This window comes from Phasianus colchicus, chromosome 11 (genome assembly GCF_987193195.1).
Source record: "Phasianus colchicus chromosome 11, bPhaCol1.hap1.1, whole genome shotgun sequence".
NCBI classification, from domain to species: Eukaryota; Metazoa; Chordata; class Aves; order Galliformes; family Phasianidae; genus Phasianus; species Phasianus colchicus.
Window position 1 is genome coordinate 3,145,567 of NC_143446.1, and position 23,101 is coordinate 3,168,667.

Sequence of the window (23,101 nt, forward strand, 5' to 3'; positions counted from 1 at the left end):
CCTCAGAATAAATAAATGCAAAAAGGAGAAGTTAAGGTAAAAGCTTTAGTCGTGTCTATTTACCTGTTCTACAAACTGTTCTCTGCCTTCAGCTTTCTACACTGCTGGACCTTGTTGGCTTCTGCTGTGAGCAAACACCAGAGATCTTGGCTCTCTACTATGATGAACTTGCCAATTTGATTGAGAAGCAGAAGGGAAATTTGGACCTGCAGCTCCTGGTATGTTGCAAAGTATTTTGAATTTAATCACTGAAATATGTTCTTCAGAAACGTGATGTTTTTGAAGTATGGACAGGGCACTGGATTTTACTCCAGTCTGAGAACTGTTTCTTTGTTGTAGGCATGCTAGGGTTCCTGTAAGAGATTGAGGAGATACAAACTACTCCTTCATCTTTGTGGGGTTTTCTTTTTTTTTTTTTGGAGCTTTTTGTTTGTCTGTTTTGACAGATTCCTTGTTATGCTTTAACAGCTTCCTCTATGTAAACTTTCACATGACAGCAGGAAGGAGGAAAGACTTTTAAAGGAAATAAATAGACATTTCAGAGTAGGCTTTTGATATCCATAAACAAGGTAGAACCTGGAAGAGCTTTAAACTTCTTATCAGAATTGGCTTCTGGTCAGACAATTAAGGCTGTCTGATACCAAAGGACCTGGAGGAGCCATAGGAAGATTTATGGTAATTGGAAGAGCAAGGGCTCATCTCTCTTTCTTGCTGGAATCATTGTGCTCTTTGCAACAACTGGTTGTGTAGAAGAGGAGCTGTGTTTTCGAACAGGACTGGCTAGGCTAGAAAAGCCAGTCATTTCTGGCATCCAACTGAGTGCTCCCTGGAGGAAAAGCATTCATCTTGAATGTGGTTTTTTTTTTTTCTTTCTCTTAGCAAGGCTGGTACAGGTTAAAGTTCTTCTTGGGACTGGCTCTGTATGCTTGGCAATGTGTCCTAACTGTCTTTAAAGTCAGTCCTTGCAAGCAGTGGGTTTCACTGCTGTGGCTGTTCCAGTGTCCTTTTGCTTGGCCTTGTCTTCTGCTTTTTCTACTGCAGTTGTCACAGTTTGCTTCACTGAGCCAAATTGTTGAGCAGTTTTTTTCCTCTCTTTATAGGATAAGTTTGGGAAGAGTTTGGTGGAGGACTTTCCCAATGACTTTGTGGTTGATCTCAGCCCTACAGTGGATGGGTATGCTGAACGTTGGCTAAATCTTTGTAATATTTCTGCTACTGAGAACTGAATGTGTAAACACTGTGGTCCTTTCAACTGAGCTTGTCTTCTTTTCTTGCAGTTCCTTTTTGTTCCCAGTGAAGTCCTTGTATAATCTGGATGAAGATGAAACTCAGGGAGCAATTGCCATTAACCTCCTACCACTGGTCTCACAGAGTGAGCTTGGCAGGGTCACTGATGAAATGAGTAATCCAAGGAAAAGGTACTTTGATATTTACCATGCAGTCATACTACAGTTCAAAGAACTGTATTTTCATTTGATGCAGTACACTGTGCCCAGCCCTGGCTGCCTAAGTGCTTGATGAGGAACTGGGTGGAGGATTTGCCAGTTTTCGTTGTTCTTTTCTTGTCTGCTGTTAGACGTGTTCAGATAAGTCTAGAGGCATAAGCATGTGATGGGGACCTGGCAGCCTGTTCTGATTCAGGCTGTTTTGGTGGTCTTAGTAAGTTATGTTGCATCCACTTTGTTTTCCATCTGTCATGTGAGAATAGTAGCTCTTTAGTCCAGTGTTATTGTGTTATTAAATGCCTTATTGAGATGGATATGGAACTCTGAGGTGGCAAAATTTGTATTTTGAGCAATGAGTCTCAAATAGAATCAGCAAGGAATTTGGGTGTGTAAAGAGTACACAATTTATTCTCACCTTTAAGTTGCACTTAGGCAATAAAAAAATGTGCAAAATCACAAACATGCAGCCAGAAGTGAAATTTGACTGAGGAACAAGGGCTTTGTCCTTGGGGAATGGAACAAGAAGTGTGTAATAAATAACTTAAACAGTGGGCCATCAACACTGCAAATAAGACTTTTTTTTTTAACATCAGCTTCACATTCTGCATAATTTATTGTTGGAAGGTTTTGTTGAGATTGTAGTTGTGCTTAATAAACAGAATCAATTTATAGCAAATAAAAAAACCCACATCACTGCCCTACATACATCAGTGTAAAAATAGTAACTTTTCTCACTCAGAATGAGAGCAGTAAGTAGAATGCTAGCAAATATTCAAGAAGGTTTCTCCACTGCTGATAAATATATTTTACACAAATTCTTGTCATTCCTCCTGTAACATTCATCTTTGGTTTCTGCTAGAAGTAAATCTGACTCCATTTTTGATTCAGTACAGCTGTTTCTCTGCCCATGTGCTTTCCCAGAAAATTGATGATAAATGATATATTTCTTTTAACCATATGGTGCATTTCTGCTTTGTTCCTTGCAAGCCACAGCAGCACAAAATCAAAAGAGTAGGCTGGGTGGCATGGGGAGGACACAGTGTGCAAGGGAAAAGTAATAAGCTTTCTGGAGAGATATAAAACATAGGAGGACCAAGTCCATTTCTCTATATTTTTATTTATATATTTTAATTTTCCTCCCCCCAGGGTAGTATCACCAATATGCCTATCACCCTGTTTCCGATTGCTCAGACTCTACACTGGAGAACAGAACAACGGGAGCCTGGAGGAGATTGATGCCTTACTAGGTATGGGGAGTGAACCTTGTACAGAGTCCATCCAGCTGACTTGCTCCTGTCACAGATTTGCAAAGACCTCCTGCATCTGTAGGGAGAAATACGTAGTTTATGATGGAGGTTGAGATGCTCTGTTGCCCGTAAATGATGGAAGCAGGGGAGAAAATTGTTTTTTTCTGGCAAGTGACGGGTGGAGTTTGCTCCAGATAGTCATTGGAATTGTTACAGGTTTTGAGAAGGGTCCATGCAAAGATGAGAGGATGGGTAGCAAAGGCAGCCCAATGTATTCTCTGCTTATTCTGTCCCAGGTTGCCCTCTGTACCTGACTGACCTGGAGGTGGAAGGGAAGCTGGACTCTCTCTCCAAGCAGGAACGGGAATTTCTGTGCTCGCTCCTGTTCTATGCACTCAACTGGTTTCGTGAGGTGGGTAGAGCCTTGCCTGCCTATTTTGGAGTGGCCCTGAGGAATAACACTTAAACATACTAACCTCAGGCTTCAGGGGTGCAATTGTCAAGGAACAGCCTTGCCTTTTGGAAATATTCTCCAGCAAGATGTTGGAGATCTTTCCGTGTTCTTCTCTTCGTTATTATTTGTTTTATCCTGCTCACAGCAACTCTGCTGTTAGCTGTAAGAGACTCAGAGGTTCTAAAGGACTCCCTTGCCACGTGAGTTTTCCATCTGCTACTCAGTTGCAGCCTGTTCTCTGTGGCTTAGTTTTGTGTCTGAAAATCAGTTTTGTTGCTGCAAGGAGGCAGCTGTAAACCTCAAATATTTTTCTAAGCTATGAGGTGTAGTAGTAGCCCATAGTAGGAGAGGAGAGCACAAGAAAAAAAGGTCAGTCTGTCCATGCTGTACTAGCATGAGAGTAGCCAGCAGGTTGATGAAATAAGTTACTTTTCAGATTATGTCAATTATGGTACTGGAATTATGGCACTGGAACAGGTTGCCCAAGGAGGTTGTGGATGCCTCATCCCTGGAGGCATTCAAGGCTGGGCTGGATGCAGCTCTGGGAGCCTGGTCTAGTGGTTGGTGACCCTGCACATAGCAGAAGGGTTGAAACTAGATGATCATTGTGGTCCTTTTCAACCCAGGCCATTCTATGATATGTCTGTTTTCATAGGGGCTCCTGTCCCACAGTCTAGATCTGGTCAGATAGGCCACTTGTGCTGAGTGCTGTGTGCTTATTCAGGACATAGGGATGCTATTTAGGAAAAGAAAAAATAGTAAGAGTACACATCTCTCTAATTCACAGTCAGTTTGTTTTGTGCCTCTAGGTTGTAAATGCCTTCTGCCAGCAACAAGATGCTGAGATGAAGGGGAAAGTTCTGACTCGACTACAGAACATCACAGAGCTACAGAATGTGCTAGGAAAATGTTTGGCAGGTGAATGTGAAATATTTGTATGTTCTGGGCCTCAGCTGTCTCATGTAATGTATTGTCTCCCCTTTCATGGGGACGATGATGGGGTACTTCCTCTAGATGTGTACTTGCCTCTATTTTCTCATTCAGGAACTGAGTTAAACAAATGTCTGTGTTTTGGCTCTTTCAGCAACCCCTGGCTATGTCCCACCGCCTGCTACTTTTGATTCTGAAGCCCCAGAGGGAGTACCATCTATTAATGCTGGTGGTCCAGTGAGAAAAAAAAATGGTAAGGAAATCTTGTAATGTTTAAGGATGTGATGTTGGGTTTGACCAGCATGTTGCACTGGACCTGTCATGTGAGAGTAATTAAGCAGAAGGAAAGTTATGACTACGTTCTGCAGACTGGTAAGCTCATATCAGACCAAGAGATTTCTGAGCTCAGCTCATTTTGCCTACCAAAAAAAAAAAAAAAATCCATCGTGTCACAGTTGCATGGGGTCATATCGTTTCCACACCAGTTTCACCCTACTTTTTGGTTTTGCTCAGCCAAAGTAAATAGTTTGCTGCCAATAAGTAGGGGAAGGCTTTCCAGTTCTCTACTCGCACTCTGAGCTGCCTTATTTCATATCCTTTGTGATTACATAGTGAGCTATTTTGTCTGCTTACTTTTGGCAAGGTGAGTTCTTTATTGTTTTGATATATTTACTGTCTGTACCTAGTGGTCAGACTTCCTGGAAACATTTGCTGGAAGTTTCCCCTAGCATTTCCTTCTCTGAGTTGCTTATGGAATTGAATAAAACCAATTTTTAAAGAATTCTGTAGCTGATTCCATGTGAAAAGTGCATGTTAAGCCCTACTCTTCGCTGCTTCTCCTCTAACAAGCTTTCTGTCCAGGAATGCACTATTTCATCCAGTTCTTCAAGGGTTTTTGGTGTAAAACTTTATCAGAGGCTTTTTGGATATCTAGATCTCTATTAAATTCTGGAATCCTTTTATCAGTGTGATACCAATAGCCTGGCAACCCTGCTTTTTTCCAACAGACTGTATGTCCATGTGCTCAATGATCTTTTCCAGTGGTGGAGGACAAACCCAACTGCCTTAATTTTCCTGAATCCTCTTTATATCCCTTTAAATTCATGGGGATTCCATTGGCAAGCTGTCAGTCCCCCAAGGCAATGGATAGAGTGTCAGTGATGTTGCACTGGAATAACTTTGGAACCTTGAGTGAACGTTTCCTTGTCCTAGTGACTTACAGGATGCCAAGTACATCGTGTACAGTTAAAGAAACTACACTGATTTCAAGTAATCTTTGTGCTACTGTGTCAGATATGAATCTTCCCACCTTTGTCAGCAGTGAGGTCCTTTGCTGTGAATTAATTGAGTTATTCTGCTATTGATACAGCATCCCAAGAGCCCCATGAGTAGCTGTTTGCCCTACTGTCCTTTTCCAGGTCCTCTGACTTTGTCACTACTGAGAGACAGCAATGCTAATTTTTTTGTTCAAGCATTTTTTAAGATGACCCACCATTTTGGCAATCACTGCATAACATGCTTACAGTACTGTGAGAAAAGTGAGATTTGCTTCAATTTCTTACTGTGATTTTACTCCATAAAAGAGGAGCTGGGTGAGAAGAGAGTCCCAAATGCATTTGGCTTTCTTTTGGACTATGACCCTGGCTACAGGTGACTCACAACCTGTGTGTGCTCCGTGCTTTCTTAGGGCTGATTGAAGTACAACCTCTGTTGTTTCCCTGCCTTGCAGCACTATTTGAACGCAGTGCAACCTCTTTCTCCCCCCTTGTTTCCCCCCTTTTTTTTTCTCCTCTGAATTTGCTTTTTTCTTCAAGGAAAGAAAAAAAAGTCTGACAGCAGCAAAGCTTGCAGTGCAGAGCGTACTCAGGCAGATGAAAGTTCTGATGGAAACCAGCCTGATACTGAGCTCTCCGAGCTGGAGAAGGTAGGTATATACCCTTGAGGACTTGCAGGAAAGGTAAAGGGAAATGAAATAAAAACAAAAGCTTTGAATTACTGCAGGCAAGTGCAGTTCCTAGTTTCAAGTCAGAAACTGACATAAATCTGGAAAATACAGACCCCTGTAAGAAAATGCATCTCTCTCTCTGACTCTAGTCTGCTTCAGTCTCTTTTTTTCTCATTTTTTTTAGTTTTTTCTTGAGGTATTTGATCAATATATTCATCAAAAAGCATATTTAAAATTACCCATTTTCTTCACACACTAAGAGCTGCTCCCCAAATCTACCAACTAATGAATTGTTGGATCTTCTTTCTTGTTCTTTGAAACAAGCTCTTATCATTATCACAGAGTCACAGAATCGCCAGGGTTGGAAGGGACCTCAAGGATCATGAATCTCCAACCCCCCTGCCACACGCAGGGCCACCAACCTCCTCATTTAATGCTAGACCAGGCTGCCCAGGGCCCCATGCAATCTGGCCTTGAACACCTCCAGGGATGGACGGGGCATCCACAGCCTCTCTGGGCAGCTGTTCCAGCACCTCACCACTCTCTCTGTAAAGAATTTCCCCTTGACGTCCAACCTAAATCTCCCCTCCCTCAACTTAAAACCATTTCCCCTCATCCTGCAATGTCATTATGTCCAGAATGCACAATCTGTCCTAGCTGAAGGAGAGAGGCCAGGGAAGTGTGCCTGGCTTTGGACTCAGCATCCCAGATGCTGGGATCTCATAGACATCCCTCAAGGCACAGCTACCACTACACTGTTACTAATAATTGATATTCAGAGCCTATTTTTTTACCATTTTTTTTGGTCCAGCAAATATGCTTCTCCTGTCTCCATGCTACTGTACAGGTATGAAAACTGAGTCAAATACAATAACAAAATCACCTGCGTTATGAGTGAAGTCTTGGATAGTTCTGGAAATTTATGGATGTAAAACATTTTTTTTTAGCTAACAGGAGTATTGGTCCCAGACAAACCCATGGATGACAAAATCCATAAATCCTGTATGATCCACGTGTAACATATGTTAGCATGGAGTGAATCTCTTAGGAATGCATAGATTTTGGGCCAACAAGCAGTATAGCATACCGTGGTTTATCGTTCTGGTATTTATCAGAGATAAAAACATTTGTCTCTTATGGTGCTTACACTGTCTTTCACCAGTCCAGGATGAATTTCATGGCAGCCATTGTTTCACAGAAAGGAGATAGCAAAGATTATTCTCGTTTCCTATGTTGTTTTTTCCAGAAAATGTTAGTGACCTTTAGGTTGTTTAGGTTTTAGTTTGTTTTAGGTTTAGGATTGTTTACAATCCAAAATGAAAATGCTTCTGATTGTGTGTATTCATCTCTGCTACTTGTTGCAAATTATTCTTAGTCTTGTTTCATCTTGGCAAGAAATATAGAGGACTGTGTGGAAGAAATAGGTTTATTTGAGCTAGAAAGTGTTGCAGGTTGCAAGCTGAGTTCTGCCATTCATTTTTCAGAGTGCTGCTGAGAGAGAGACAGGAAGCCCTCTGGCACAGCTGCAGAGTTATCGTCCCTACTTCCGAGAGCTGGACCTGGAAGTGTTCTCTGTACTCCACTGTGGGCTGCTGACAAAGTCTGTCCTGGACACAGAGATGCACACAGAGGTGAGTGCAACCAGTTTTGTTATTTATTGCCTCACTGTGACCTTGACCTCTCCTGCTCCATTAAAGTGAAAAGAAGGTTGACGTTAAGATCTTTTGAGCCAGGGCTGAGTTTGGTGACAGGAGGGAATTTGCCTCCAAGGAAACAAAAGTAATTCAAGGTACTGAGGTCAGAAGGATTTCTGTTGGTAGTCAACATGCAGCATGGCAACAATGTTTAAACCGAAGTAATGTTAATATTGTGTATCACAGAATCTGCCAGTTGGGATGGACATCTGGAGATCACATAGTCCAACCCTCCCTGCTATGAGCAAGTTTGCCACCCACTAGGTATAAGGAAAAAGATACAGTATAACATGCATACACTTTATGGAAAGAAAAAAACTTTAACATTGAACACTGCTGAGGTATAGAATGTTAAAAACACTACGAGGTGGCCTGCCTATTCCAAAGAATCTATGACAGTAAAGTCCATGTTGCAAAAAGGCAGGTGTCTCAAGTCGTTGTTAGAGAGGAAACTGGGTGCAAAAATGAGACTGGTGTCATGGATGTGCCCCCACTGGGCAGTTGCCCTGTTTGCCATCTGGAAGCTTATATAAAACTATGCATTGCTATGAATATGGAGAGCAGAAGTGCTTAATTTTGTTAGACTCTTTGTAGGCAGGCTCAGTCCATCTGGAGTCTAATTTTGTTATGCAACCATAGGATTAGTAAAATGCAAAAAGGCTGTAGTAGTGTGGAGTGCAGCCTGCCCTGTTCCAAGGACAGCTATCACCACGTGTGCAAGACACAGGGCACTTGTAAGGCTATTTGAGAAATCTCCTGGCACATGTGGCATTATTTCAAATGATTCCCTGAGAGGGAATCTTACTAGTGCTCATAAATATCTAACGGGTGGGAGTTAAGTGGATGGGGCCAGGCTCTTTGGTGGTGTCCAGTGACAGGAAAATGGGCAAGTGTCATAAACTGAAATGTAGGAAGTTCCATCTGAACACAGGAAAAAATTCTTTACTGTGAGGGTGGCAGAGTACTTGGAACAGGCTGTTCAGAGAGGTTGTGGAGTCTCCCCTGGAAAGATTTAAAACATCCCTGGACACTTTCCTGTGTATTCTACAGAACTTGCTTTAGCAGAAGGTTGGACCTAGAGGTCCCTTCCAGCCCCTACAATTCTGTGATTTTGAATTTCACTGTATAAATGTGTTCTCTCTCAGTAGCTGGATGTTACTGGAGTTATGTTCAGAGCACCAGATCCACCTTGTGCTTTGAGTAACCAGAACTGATAGCCCATACCTGCAATAGAAAGGGCAAAAGCCTAGTATCTACCAAATTGCTCCCTGGCAGAGGTTAACTAAGCCAAGAAACATAACTGGAAATTGAGGAAGTGAACGTGAGCTTCAAGGCACTACAATTAGGTGCTGAGTTCTGGAATTGATTTTTCTTCCTTGTAATTGCAGGCTAGTGAAGTTGTGCAACTGGGGCCTGCTGAGCTCTGCTTCCTTCTGGATGACATGTGCTGTAAGCTAGAACACGTGCTGACCTCAGGCTCCACTAGGAGAGTGCCCTTCTTAAAGGTGTGTACAGCAGCAGAGCACATCAGTGGGGCACAACCCGGGCTAGCAGAGCACATCAGTGGCTTCCAGCCTTTCCTGACTAAATGTTTTTCAGAAATATATTCACCTTACAGCTGAATGGCAGTCTGACTCCCAGCTGTGTGTCAGAGCAGCAATTGCCCTTTCAAAAGAAATTACTGTTACTGCATCACTCTCCAAAGTGTTTGCAGCATCTAATTCTCTGCATGTCTCAGAAAAGGGCAAGCAGCTGAGGGAAAACCTTGTAGCCCAAAACTCAGGTGACACTTTTCCCTGCCCAGCTTGGAGAAACTGGCTCTGCTGTTCAAGAAGTAGCTCAGCTTAAGTGGACAGAAGGCGTTGGAATCAATTTTCTGTTTTTTATTTTTCCCCTGTATGTTTTCATATTCTTTAAAATAACACCTTCAATGCAAGGAGTCCTTGGTTTTCTGGGTGATGACTCTTGAAGTTATTATCAAATAAGACTGAATTGACTTTAAAATTTTGGTTTGCTACAGGAAAAAGTCAACAAGGATACTGGTTTTTCCCACCTTTGTCAGAGATCCCCAAAGGAAGTTGCTGTGTGTGTAGTCAAGCTACTAAAGCCATTGTGCAATCACATGGAGAACATGCACAACTACTTCCAGGTCAGTGGGCAGCAATTTTGACTCAAAAATCATCAACTTTTGTTGCCTATAGAAGTATTTCTGGTTTTATTTATGGGGAAAAGAGAGTGGCTTTGGTGTGTTGCAGGGTTTTTTAAGCATTGAGTTTATAGAAATGTATTCTTTCGCTGTTTTCTTTCCCTGAACTAGTATTTAATGAATAATTTGTTCTGTATTAAAGACAGTTATACCAAACCAAGGTGTGGTAGATGAATCAGGACTGGACATCCAGGAGTACCAGCTGATGTCCTCTTGTTACCACCAGCTGCTGCAAACTTTTCGCTTGCTGTTTGCATGGTGAGTTTAAACAAAAGGTTGTGTAGCCACATAAATGAACAAAGTTTGTGTGCTCCCTCCCTTTCATGTTCCTGTGTAGTGTTTGTACCCAACTGATGGCCTATCAGTCTTGCAGAACTGCACACTACTGTATCTGGAGATATTTAAATGCTTTGTAGTTAACTCCCCTGAACAAAACCAGGTAGGTGATTAAGAGTGAATGCAGAACAGTTGGAAGCATAGAACAGGCCAGCATTCAGTGCATTGATCAGTGTGATTTTTTGGATGATGACTGGCATAAGTGGAGTACTGGCACACCTCACTGTGCAACTTCCATTCTGCATAGGGATCTTGGAATTTCTTGCCCAGCAAGCCTCATGCTAATTTGTCATTGCCTGAATGTTGAGCAATGAAAGGATTAATTTTTTTCACTGGAAATAATGGATGTGCATTTCATTGATGAGAGCTTTTACTACTGATGCACTTGAACTGGATTTTTAAATGTCAAACTGTAAATGTATGTTCACTCTGAATTTAACTTCTGCATCTGTTAATAAAATTCAGAGTAGCATTGCACAGGTTTTTTTTCTGAATCCTAATTTAGATCTGAGTATGGAAAGTGGTTTACCTTGGTTGTGCTTTGGAAGTAGTAGTAAGTGTAAAAAGAACAAGAGAAGGAAGCAGCAGAATGCAAATCAACATGCCTTTGGCACTCCCTGAACTTTGAATGCTTAGTAAACGTTACATTTTCTTTAGAATTTAGCAGAATTTTCTAGGTTTTCTTGTTTTTTAATCAAACTGAACAGTTGTTTTATGTCATGTGCGAAAGTAAGCAGCTGATGATGCCACTTCTGCTTCTTACTGAGGTGTGCCTCTCCTGTTGGCCGCTGCTAAAGGGTTAGGGTGCCCCCTATAACTTCCGTGTTGCTGGGCTCTTCTGGTGTATTTGCTTCTTTGCATCAAACATCCTTGTTGCAAACATCTGCCTGGGTATGCTTTTTTATGCAGTATCTCTCCTCCTACTCTGGTGCTGAGCTGGACTTTTTCTACCCTCAGGAATGGTTTTTCTCAGCATGAGAATTCCAACTTGCTGAGGTCAGCTCTCCAGGTACTTGCAGACAGGCTGAAGCCAGGAGAGACGGAGTTTCTTCCTCTTGAAGAGCTGATAAGGTACAGTCAATATTTCCCAAGCTCTGAAAGTGATAGATTTCAAACATTATGTATCAGTGTGTGTTTGGGAGCTCTCTTAGGGATGACATCTCTAAACAGGAAGTTTTGCATTTCATTTGAATGGCAGTGCAGTCAAAGCTGATAAAATGGAACTACTGAATTATAAGATAGGCATTAGTCTATGGGGTGCATGTGTAAGCATGTTATGTGAAACTAGCAGATCAGTAGGATTCACAGAAGGAACAAATGGGTTCTGAATAGTTAAAATGCCTGCAGGGACACAAGGCAAAAGCAGTGTATAAAGATGTTGCTAAACTTAGAGCAGCTAGGGCTTACGAGAGGTTTCTCAGTCATTGACTTTTTGTCTACTAGAGGTTGCTACCCTTTCTTCAGAATAGTACTGCTAGAGACAAGTGCTAGGCTAGGGAGACCTTGGATCTTGAACCAGTCTGTTGCTGGAGATTACCCTATCTATGCTGTCTTCTCCTTTTTGCTTTCCTGTCATTCTGCAGTGAGAGTTTCCAATACTTACTGAATTTCCAGCAAAGTGTTCCCAGCTTCCAGTGTGCATTCATCCTCGCTCAGCTCCTGATGGCCATCTCTGAAAAACCAATGACAGGCTGGAAGAGAGAGAAAATGGGTAATGCGTGAAGAGCCTTTTCTCCTAGATTATTTTTTGTGCTGTCCTTTTTTGGTCAATCTTGGGTTATGTCTCCAAATGATCAGTTGCAGCAGTTAGTAAAAGGAACTACAGTAAATCTATTGGGAGCTCTTTGGTACTCGTTTTGCTGTGCCTCAGTCCTATGCAGAAAGGCAAACTCCAGCTCTTTTGGTTAGTATTTTTTAAAATTGGAGCCTTGCAGCTTTTAAGAGTTCTGTGAATAAGTTTGCTGTTCAGTTTAACTAATTATGGAGCTGATCACAGATGTAATTGGATGTAACTTCCTAGTAAGTACATGTAGCTCAGTATGTTGTGACAGTTCATTTCCAAGGATTGTGGAAATAAACTGTCCAGGTAGAGCTGTTACTTCAGAGTGGAGGGAGAAAAAATTAGCAACAGCTAACTCTGTGCATCTCAGTCAAGAGAACTGGCCTTCTTAGGGATTATGATTGGGACCGTAAGAAGAATAGCCTTCAAGAAGGTAAGGCATAGGCATCCTTGCAAGGAATATACAAGAAAAGTAGTTTGTCTCCACTTTTAATTCTTTATTTCAGTATATGACAAAGACAGTCACCCCTCTCAGCTGTACCTTGTCATATTGCAACGTCTCTAGAATTTGTCTTTCTCAGATACCTATGACCACTCAATGATAAATTCCCTACTTTGATGGGATTTTTACTGTTTTAAACTGTCCCGTTTAAACTACCCACAGACTGTGTCAGGGAATAATCTGTTTTTACTAATAATGTTCTGTATTTAAGCATTTCTGCAAAAGAGAAACAAATTTGTTAGAAGTTTTGATTTGAGTAATCTGTAAACTTCAAATTTGCCAGTTAACATTCACGGTTACAGAGCTGTGGCCAAAACAAAAAGTTGCTTGTTATTGGAATACAGTTTTTAGAATGTATGCCCTAAGGGTTGCATATTGCCTTATTTAAATATTTGGCTTGTAGGAGCTACCAAAGACCTTATGCTTGGCTTAAGTTAGAGATGGGTGGCTTCTGATGAAAGTGGGTATTCCAAACCAGGAGCATACTGGATGTGCATAGATTGTTGTGATAGGCCATAGAACAGTTTGGGTTGGAAGGGACCAAACCATAGTTCTGCCTCCTCCTCTGCCATGGGCAGGAACAGCTCACATCAGACCAGGCTGCTAAAAACCTGGAACACTTCCAGGGATGGAGCATCCACATTTTCTCTGGGCAACCTATGAACCTATCTCACAATGGATGATTTCCTCCTTATATCAAGTCTAAGCCTCTTTCAGCTTGTGACCTTATTGCTTTCTAGGGAAAATGCATTCCATCTTCTCAAAGTTCAGGCATACTGAAGGGTAATGATACTGTGATCTTTTGGCAAGCCATTTGGACACATGGCCTTTTTATGGAAGAAGGAAATTGTTTTGGATTCTTGGGAAACAAAACACGTCCAATTCCTTCTTACCTTTTCCAGCTTCACTAGCAAAGCAGTTCCTCTGCCAGTCATGGATGAAGCCTGGTGGGGACCGTGAGAAGGGCAGCCAGTTCAACAGTGCCCTGCATACTTTACTCTGGTAAGGCTCAAGCCTTTGTAAGAGCACATTAAGACACTGTGGAACTTTTTCTCTTAGTTACTGGTGACTCTTGGTCATAATCCTCATAGTTAGGCAGTTTGGCCTAGCGTACTGTTTCTACATCACTGGAAGACAGTGAGTGATGGAAAGAATTCTGCTAGTCACTGGCCATAGAGGTACAGAATTGCAGAATGGCCCAGGTTGGAAGGGACCTCAAGGATCATGAATCTCCAACCCCCCTCCACACATGCAGGGCCACCAACCTCCCCATTTAATACCAGACCAGGCTGCCCAGGACCCCATCCAACCTGGCCTTGAACACCTCCAGGGATGGACGGGGCATCCACAGCCTCTCTGGGCAGCTGTTCCAGCACCTCACCACTCTCTCTGTAAAGAAAGCACACTTGGACCTTGTGTTTGCTGCACTGTGTACATCAACACATCTACAGATGTGTGTGAAGATGTGTGCGAAGGCATGTGTGAATGTGTGTCTGGATCCAAGTTTCTGGTTTTGTTTTCATAAAACTGAACGCAAATCCACTCTCACTAAAGCTGAGGAGAATGGGGCTGAGTCTGAGGTGAGATAGAATCATGGGATGATGAAAACTGGAATGGATCTCTGGAAGTCACCTTGTTTCAGTTGCCTTTCTTCATCAGGACTTCTCCTTGAGCAGGCTGCCCTGGACCAAAAGAGTTTATGACCTTTGGAAGAAGGGGCAGGCAGGTCACAGAGACTGCAAATGTGCATTTATGCTGGGAAGAAATTAGAAGGGCCAAAGCCAAGCTAGACCTTAACTTGGCCACTAAAGTGATAGCCAATAAAAAATGCTTTTGTAAGTACATAAACAACAAAGGGAAGATAAGGAGAGTCTCCATCCTTTATTGGATGTGCAGGGAAGCATGATTATGAGAGATGAGGAGATTGCTGACGTGCTTAATGCTGCCTTTGGCCTCGTTTTTTATTAGTAGGTAATAGTTCTCAAAATACCCATCCCATGAGCTAGAAGACAGAGACAGGGAGCAGAATGAAGCCTTTTGTATCCACAGGGAAATAGTTAGCCACCCACTGCATTGCTTGAACACACAGATCTGTGGGGCAGAACAGGAACCTAAGGGTACTGAAGGAGCCTGAAGGTACTCAGCATAAGAATGAACCAGGCTATATGCTACAGGCAGTGCAAAGTTCAAGAGCTTGCTGTGTTATTTTGTGTAATATTTACTAATGAACTAAGCTGGTTTTGGATTCAGCGTCTACCTGGAGCACACAGATAACATCCTGAAAGCTATAGAAGAAATCTCCAGTGTTGGTATTCCTGAATTGATCAACTCTGCCAAAGATGGATGTTCTTCTACATATCCCACACTGAGCAGGTAATTACCTCAGTAGGCATCAGAACATCACAAGGTGCACAATCCTACTTTTTTATATTTATTTTCATGTTTTGTTGTCTGTTATGTAATAATTTCGTGTTAGTACCACTGAGGGAAACTCTGGGCATTCCTAAATATTTTTGGCATAACAGGTTCATAAATAATTATTAGCTTTAAGTTGAGGTGATGTATCCTTGTGCATTGATACAATGTTGAGCTTTTATTTGCAAGCCATTTCACATGGAGAATGATCTGTTGTCTGTTGTCATGTGTACTACTCCTTTATGTGCTACTGCAGTGATAGAAAGCATGCTGAAAGTCACCTTTGGTGACCTGGGGTGGCTGTGAGCAATCCTGGGTTGGTATGTAGTTTGCAAAAGCTCCGTACTTGGATTTGGGTTATTCTTGCTGCCAGCACTTGCTGCTTACATAGGGATAGACAAAATATGTATGCTTTTGAGGTATCAAACACATCTTATGCTATGAACTGCAATGAAGTGCAAACTTGTGCACTCCCAGGGCTACAAGGAGGAAGAAGGTGTCTGTATAATTCATATTGATATTGACTATCCAGCATTCTCCATCTGCATTGAGTGCTTGGGCTATACCTGCTCTAGGCTTAATCTCCTGAGATTTCCTGCTAAAAAGGATGCCCAATGGGGCAATCTCTGAGTTTCCAAGTTGTTTTAGGGATGCGTTTATCCAGATGCTTGTGGGTGGCTTTCAGTTTTGCTCTCTCTTTCTTCACAGGCAGACATTCCCAGTTTTCTTCAGAGTCATGATGGCTCAGCTAGAGAGTTCTGTGAAAAGCATCCCAGCTGGGAAACCATCAGACTCGAGTGAGGTAGGAAAACAGATGCACTGGTATCACAGAGGGGAGAAGAACCTAAGCTAAACTGGTAGGTATAATAAAGATGTACAGCTTGTAAAGGAATCTACTGCTGAACGTGGACTGGGAAATGCAGTCAGAGAGGTTCATTTATCAGCCCAAACTGATACACAGGTTAATATGTAACTAGCATCCTTCTGTTCCTGCTTTGCACCATCTAAAAATCCAGTAAATCCATCAGAAACTATAAAGAGAAAACAGGTAGCAATCCACAAACTAATATGCTGTGCAGGTGGTCTGCACACCTGTGTGGCTTCACAAAATTATTTTCCAACCAAAAGCTTCTAAAAACAAAGAAGTGTATTAACTCTTAACATTATAGGACATGGCGGGTCCTGATCAGGCTGGCATTGCCACTGAGTGGTTTTGCTGTGATAAAGCTTTGTTCCTCTGTCTTCAAAATAACTGCACTTTGAGTACAGCAAACACAGTGAGACCATTCAGTAGAGTGAGAGGAAATGCACCATCTTGGGTTACTGTCCCCTTGCATCCCATCAGGTACAACTGGAGAAGCTGCTGAAGTGGAACATTGCTGTGAGGAATTTCCATATCCTCATTAACTTGGTCAAGGTGAGGGTCAATGGTGATGATATCTGTGATATTTTTCTGGTTTTGCCTTGTGATGCCCAGCACATCCCAGTGAACCTGGGTTTATGAGCACATGAGAAAAATGTGAAGGATGATGTACCATCAGAACAACCTGGAGGTGGTAAATAAAGGCATTATAACCTGTGTACAAGGGTTTCCATTTAGCACTCTCTGATTCTTACAGCCTGCACGTCTTAATAACATAGCTGTCACAGAAATGTTAAGTCTGTACAAAGGTAGAAGCAAGCTTTTTCAAGTACAGCTTATGAGTTCTCGTGAATTGAGCTGGCTTCTTCTGTAATAGCAGCATTCACTGGAGCCCTACTTGCACTCCATGTTCTCTCACAGCACCAGTCTTCTAAGACCGTGAAAGGACAGAGCCAACTCAGTGTTTTTTCTGCAGTCCATAGCAGCACCATGGTAACATCTCAGCACTTGCTGACACCTGTGTGCTCTGAAAGTTCAAATGCTCACAAATTCATGATAGAATTGGTGACTGGCAAAAATATGTAAACAAACGTACTAGAAAACCCTCAGCAGAGCTGAGACCACCTATTCAGACTCGTTGTTTGTTCTTAGATCACAGCTGTGTGACCTGTGCAGCGATAACTGGTGCCTTCTGCCAGCTGGCCTCATTAATGTAACAGCTTCACTGTTTCCTCTGAAAGACATTCTTTTGCACACCTCAGTTTTGCTTTGTCTGTTACATGGCTCTTGCCTATCAGCTGGGCTGGGTCTCTCAGTTTCCAGGCTATTAAGAACTTCAGAATCACTGAGATGATTTTGTGCCATCTGCAAAAGGTCTACCTCCCTGCTCTCTTTTGATGACTGAGTAGCCATTCTGCAAAGTACTTCTGTCTGACAACCATTACATTTTGTGCACTTGCATGATGCTCCCTGTCAAAACTTGAGAATGGATGTTGCCTTAGAAATAGGTGTCACATGCCAAGAAATGGCATACAACAGTGGGCTATTTTTAACTGTTTGCTGTGCTTGCATTATTTCGTTCTGACTTGCAGACTTATCTAACTCATTTCTAACTCTTGTCCACATAGGTGTTTGACAGCAGGCCTGTACTCAGCATCTGCCTGAAGGTAAGCAAGAACTCCATTGAAGAGAGCTGCTGAAGCATCAGCTTTTCTGAATTGTTGTTTCCAGTACCAGAAGTACCAGAGTAGTTACTGCATTCTCTGGAAGTAGCACACATACCTTTGCATTTTTACCTTTCCACTTACTGTCCTTGCATGGCTCAACCACAGAGAATTTGCTACAATTGCCACTACTGGTTTAAGCCCTTCCCCCTCTCTCCTTTACCATGATACTTCAAGTCAGAATAAACATCACAACAAGCAGGTCTCCCTTGGAGCCCAGGAAGACCACACATCTCCCTGCAACTCTGCCTTTTCTGACTAGGATTTCTATAGTGACTCTGTAATTTTATTTAGTTAGATTCTATTGCCAATTTGCTGGTAAAACCAGGGTTGTGTATGAGTATGTATTTCTAGTCTGTCTCTTCAGTGATTCAGGTAAGACCCCTTACTGAGCCGTATATTTCAGAGTAGTCTTCTATTGAGCAAGAGGAGTCTCCAGGAGTAGCTTGAAAGAATGTATGGCTATCTTACCTGACTTCCTGATGATTCTTTGAAAAGGAATTTAAACTTGCCTTTTAAAATATTTGTCATTTTTGGTAGTATGGCCGTCTCTTTGTAGAAGCATTTCTGAAGCTTGCCATGCCTCTCCTGGACCACAGCTTTAAAAAACATCGGGTAAGTGCTTTGGAAAGAGAACTGTCTGAACCCAGTTGGGAAGCATGACTAATGCTTGCTATAACACGTTGGCATAACACTTGTGACACTTAATGACCAATGTGTCTGATGCCTCCAGCTGTGCTGTGCCTTGCTTCACTAGCCTGTCCAGTGCTCCCTCAGCAGACAGTATTTTCCAGCTTGCCAAGAACCTTTGGCAAAGCTGGATGGCTTTGCTGATAACTGATTTCAAACTCCTCCTTCTCCTTCAAATACCATCACCACAGAGGTGTCCCTGACAGAGTGGGAAGGTCACATTCAGCAGTCGGGTTGGTGAGGGTTTCCAATCTGGAAGGACAGTGTTTTTGCAAAAAAATTCTTGCAGCTTTGGGTAGTTCAACATCTGTGGGTGCAGACCAACCTATGTGCACCACACAACAGACAAGAACAGTCTGAGATCCCTTGCTTTGCTGCAAGGCAATGCCTCTTTGGCAGTGAGACTTCTTGTTTTATTTTATTTTTTTTTTTACTAGCCTTCACATCTCAACCAACTCGCTAAGAAAGGACCATTTCTACAGCAAACTTGAGATCTGTTCTCCAGATATTTAGGAGAATGAGGTTATCAAAAAGGACACCTGCTGCACGATAGAAAGCGCCTCATAATTTGCTCAGTAAAATGGATTGTTGCCCAGAGTTCATGCTGGAATTGTTTCAAGTACCACAATCTAACAGTATTACATATTTTCCTTCCAGTTCCCCTACTTTAGAAGGTTGTACTCAGGCAAGATGTGGCAAGATTGATCCTAATTGTCCCTAATTGCTTTCATTGATAGGTTATGATGTGTGGTCCTACTTTAGTTGCCGTGTGCAAAGTGCAGTTCTCCTATGGCTCATCCTGTTCACCTGATGATTTCTGAATTGTACCTCTGAAAGTTTTACTTAGACTAAAGCTCTTACACTAATTCCTTTTGTCCCTTGTGGGAAAATGCTTTTACAGTTATTTACTGGGCTATGTTTTTATTTCAGGACGATGTGCAGAGTTTGCTGAAAACATTGCAGCTGAGTACCAGACAGCTCCATCACATGTGTGGCCATTCCAAGGTAAGTTCCAATTGCTCCATGTGCTCCTCTTGTTAGCACGTTTTATTCTTTTCCCTGTTTTTCCAGGGCACAGCCAGGTTCTAATTGCAGTCTTACAATGTGTCAGTTATAGCAAAAGCTCTGAGAGGTGAAATAGCCGTGGTCAATGGCCAAAAAGCTGAAGTATTTGATTTGGAAGCTGCTTAATTGGATGTCAGATCAGGTTAGCATACCCTATTCAAAAGGAAAGGTTCTTGTTATCCTCTGTTGTTGGCATCTGCAGGAGAGTTTCTGAACACACAAGCCAAGACCCTGGAAACCTGGTATAAAGTACAATTGCCAGATTGGTAATACGTGAGAGAAGCCGTGGCAAAGATCGCCAGCCTTGCGAGCCAGAACAAGGAGAAAACCATACTCAAAATCCCCTCTAGGTGTCGTCTTGGTTTGTTATGTTGATGTTAGGGGAGAGGGCAAACGGAAAGGACTGTGCTGATGGCACCCAGCCAGTCTGCCAGCCTCTGTGTAGTACAGTGAGGGAAAGAAGGAAGGAGGATTATCACCCTGCTTGCAATATGGGCAGCCAGTGCTCATCCCAAGAGAGACAACCAAAAATGCTGTTAGAAAAAATTTTACTTGTACTGCTTTGTTCCTTTCACGTTCCTCAGAGGTCCTAGAACACATTTCTGAGAAAAGGATGTCCAAGTGCTGTTTTCTGTGGTCTCTTTAGCCTATAAGCACAGTTAGTAAATACTTTTGTTTCACCAGTGTGGTCTGATCAAGTCTCTGTGCCAAATGGTTTGGGAAAAACAAGAGAGAGAATTTCTGGGGTCAGATGTTGGCAAATGAGAAGGTGCTTTGTTGAGACTTCAAACTGCCTGCAGGCAGTGGGACAGGTTCCAGTCCCCAGGGAGAACAGTGATATTGGCAGTGTCATTACTGCAGTCACTCCTGGGTGGGTTCTGCCAATGATTGCCAGCTCCTGCCTCTATACACAGACCAGAGAACAGATTGCTGTTGTTACTCAGTTACTTCTTCCCTGCTGGTAGCAGATGAAGGAAGGCAGTGCCTTCCTACCCTCATGTGTTGAACTCATCCAAGATATGAAGTTAATCTGATTTCAGACTGCAGCTAATGAGAGGATCTGATGCTAGAAGGCTGCAAAGTACTCTCATGAAAGAAAAACATTCTTATGCACAAAGTTGTTTATGGCTCTCAGCAGCTTCTCTGTTTCAGCAATGACTCCATGCTGTACTGCACATCCATGCCTTGCAGGAAGAGACTGCTCAGACAGGCTTGCTCACCCAGAGCTAAATCACACACAGTACCTGGCATAGCTGCCCTTCCTCAGCTGCTTTGTGCTTACTTACAGCAATTCCATCTCTTCCCTCCTGTTCCAGTCCTCCAAAAGCCTGTGTTTCTTTGTTCTGCACAAGATGGCTTTTGATCCGCATCCCACACATCTAATGTAAAGGAGCTGTGTCAGGCACTGAGCAAGAAGAGATTGCCATTGCAGTGGTTTATTTTACATCTTTCTCATTTCTTCTCTGTGCTTGGCAATCTGACATGATGGGCTTGCAGCTATCAGCAAGTAGCTGTGTCTCTTCCTAGGCAGATTGTTTGATGCTCTGATGACCATAGCTTTTTGCTGTGCATTGGGACTGTGCGGCTGTTCATTGCTGCCCTGCAGAGATGACTGCTATTTCACCAGGAATAGCTTGTTCCATCCCACCTGTGTAGCCATGGCCTGGGCTAGCACTATTCCCTAATTCTGCTAAAGCAGAATTTAATTTGCCAATGACATCCTCCACCCAGCCTGGGCCTGTGGAGCCTCAATTTTTACTTAGCCTTGGCAAAAACCAACCGGACCCACTCTGTGCTGTTTTCAGATTCACCAGGATCTCGGCCTGACCAACCACGTGCCTTTGCTGAAGAAGTCCCTGGAACAATTTGTATATCGCGTGAAGGCAATGCTGGCCTTCAACCACTGCCAGGAGGCCTTCTGGGTGGGCATCCTGAAGAACCGAGACCTGCAGGTGAGCACTGAGAGCTGGGGGACGGTGCTCACCTTGTGCAGACTGCAGCTAAGAGGCCACGTGAATCACAGAATGAATCATAGCATGAGTCATAGAACGGGTTGGGTTGAAAAGGACTACAATGATTATTGAGTTCCAACCCCCTGCTGTGTGCAGGGTCGCCAACCAGCAGCCCAGGCTGCCCAGAGCCACATCCAGCCTGGCCTTGAATGCCTGCAGGGATGGGGCATCCACAGCCTCCTTGGGCAACCTGTTCCAGTGCCTCACCACCCTGTGTGTGAAGGTGCTGTTACAGCCGTAGCAGAGCAGGAAGTATTTAAGTCGGCAGAGTTCTGTGTTACAGCTGTAGCAGGGTGGGAAGCACTTGAAGTTGGGTCTGCACTGAGGGTGCCGGCTCGGCGTGGCCCATCGCAGCGGGTGCCTCGTGCTGTTTGCAGGGCGGGGGTCCTTTCCTCGGTGCCGAGGACCCGGGAGGGAAGGGGAGAAGCTGGAGCAGGACCCCCACCTGCCCACTCGAGGCTGCCGAAACGCTTTCACATCCCGCCCGCTCAGCGCAGCTCTTCCTCCCTCCGCTCAGGGAGAAGAAATCCTGTCCCAGGCTACCGCGGCTCCGGAGGAGGACTCGGAGGACTCGGCGGACAGCGCAGCCGAGCGGGAGCCGGGCGGCTCGGACAGCGACAGCGACAGCGGCGGGGCGGGGCGCTGAGCCCGCGGGGGGGCGGGAGGAGGAGGAGGAGGAAGAGGAAGAGGAGGTGGCGCGCATGCGCGGGCGGCGGCGGCGGCCATGTCGGTGCAGGAGGACCCGGTGCAGCGAGAGATCCACCAGGACTGGGCCAACCGCGAGTACATCGAGGTGATCACCAGCTCCATCAAGAAGATCGCCGACTTCCTCAACTCCTTCGGTGAGGGCCGGCGGGGCGTGGGGGAGGAGGAGGAGGAAAAGGAGGGAGAGGGGTCCGGGCGGCCGGGCGCTGACCGCCGCTCCCGCAGACATGTCGTGCCGCTCCCGCCTGGCCACGCTGAACGAGAAGCTGACGGCGCTGGAGCGCAGGATCGAGTACATCGAGGCGCGGGTGAGCGGGCGGCGGGGCGGGGCGGGGCGCGGCGCGGGCGGGGCCTGAGCGCTCGCTGTCGCCGCAGGTCACCAAGGGCGAGACGCTGACATAGACGCCGCCGGAGCCCCCCGCCCTCCCCCGCCGGCGGGGCCGCGTTGCCGGGGGCCGCGGAGTGCCGCTGGGGGTCCGGCACAGCGCCCGGCAACGCACGTCTCCTCCTCCTCCTCCTCCTCCCTCCTGTCCGGGAGCTGAGCGGCAAGAAGCAAGAAGCCGCCCCCCGCACCGCCCCCCCGTTTATCGCAGTTCTTCAGCGGGCATCCATGCCGCAAGCGCACTGCTCTTGTTCAGCGTTTTGTTGGGAGACCGTGGGGTTGGCGGCAGTAAAAGTCTTGTTGCTTCCCAGCAGGCTCGGTACGTTATTCTGCAGCTCCTCGTGGTGCCGGTGTGACGCCCAGATGCCTTTGCGTTTGCCTTGTTATCCCCCTGCTGCCAGCCCCCACCTCAGCTGGTTGCTCCCTAGAGTGCGTTCTCCCTGTCTGTAGGAAGCTTTGCTTTCTGCTCTCATAGAGTCACAGAAGGGCCGGGGTTGGAAGGGACCTCAAGGATCACGAAGCTCCAACCCGCTGCCACACGCAGGGCCACCAACCTCCACATTTCATACCAGCCCAGGCTGCCCAGGGCTCCATCCAACCTGGCCTTGAACACCTCCAGGGATGGACGGGGCATCCACAGCCTCTCTGGGCAGCTGTTCCAGCACCTCACCACTCATGTAGCATTGCTCTCAAAGCAAGAAGACTCC

General features: G+C 44.5%; 2 protein-coding genes across 6 annotated transcripts in view; both read left to right on the forward strand.

Annotated features, from left to right (window-relative positions):
- FANCD2 (FA complementation group D2) overlaps positions 1-21,961 on the forward strand; it is a 45,616-nt gene extending 23,655 nt beyond the window's left edge. For 4 of the 5 annotated variants that reach the window (XM_090147960.1, XM_031611499.2, XM_090147961.1 and 1 more), the window contains exons 21-43: positions 93-218; positions 1,101-1,174; positions 1,278-1,418; positions 2,592-2,692; positions 2,989-3,104; positions 3,956-4,064; positions 4,231-4,329; positions 5,891-6,000; positions 7,506-7,652; positions 9,104-9,220; positions 9,736-9,864; positions 10,064-10,179; positions 11,215-11,328; positions 11,841-11,968; positions 13,442-13,541; positions 14,790-14,912; positions 15,663-15,756; positions 16,300-16,371; positions 17,445-17,483; positions 18,081-18,155; positions 19,161-19,235; positions 21,101-21,247; positions 21,825-21,961. In XM_090147960.1, coding sequence (XP_090004086.1) covers positions 93-218; positions 1,101-1,174; positions 1,278-1,418; positions 2,592-2,692; positions 2,989-3,104; positions 3,956-4,064; positions 4,231-4,329; positions 5,891-6,000; positions 7,506-7,652; positions 9,104-9,220; positions 9,736-9,864; positions 10,064-10,179; positions 11,215-11,328; positions 11,841-11,968; positions 13,442-13,541; positions 14,790-14,912; positions 15,663-15,756; positions 16,300-16,371; positions 17,445-17,483; positions 18,081-18,155; positions 19,161-19,235; positions 21,101-21,247; positions 21,825-21,953 — 2,481 coding nt within the window. In that variant the 3' untranslated portion in view covers positions 21,954-21,961. Of the gene's footprint in view, positions 1-92; positions 219-1,100; positions 1,175-1,277; positions 1,419-2,591; positions 2,693-2,988; positions 3,105-3,955; positions 4,065-4,230; positions 4,330-5,890; positions 6,001-7,505; positions 7,653-9,103; positions 9,221-9,735; positions 9,865-10,063; positions 10,180-11,214; positions 11,329-11,840; positions 11,969-13,441; positions 13,542-14,789; positions 14,913-15,662; positions 15,812-16,299; positions 16,372-17,444; positions 17,484-18,080; positions 18,156-19,160; positions 19,236-21,100; positions 21,248-21,824 lie in introns of those variants that run through there. The other variant, XM_090147962.1, reaches the window with a different exon arrangement.
- Positions 21,962-22,013: 52 nt separating this feature from the next.
- On the forward strand, positions 22,014-22,704 carry BRK1 (BRICK1 subunit of SCAR/WAVE actin nucleating complex). Its single transcript, XM_031611504.2, has 3 exons — positions 22,014-22,149; positions 22,238-22,320; positions 22,388-22,704. The coding sequence occupies exons 1-3, from the start codon at positions 22,032-22,034 to the stop codon at positions 22,412-22,414; spliced, it is 228 nt and encodes a 75-aa protein (XP_031467364.1). The 5' UTR covers positions 22,014-22,031; the 3' UTR covers positions 22,415-22,704.
- Positions 22,705-23,101: the final 397 nt, after the last annotated feature.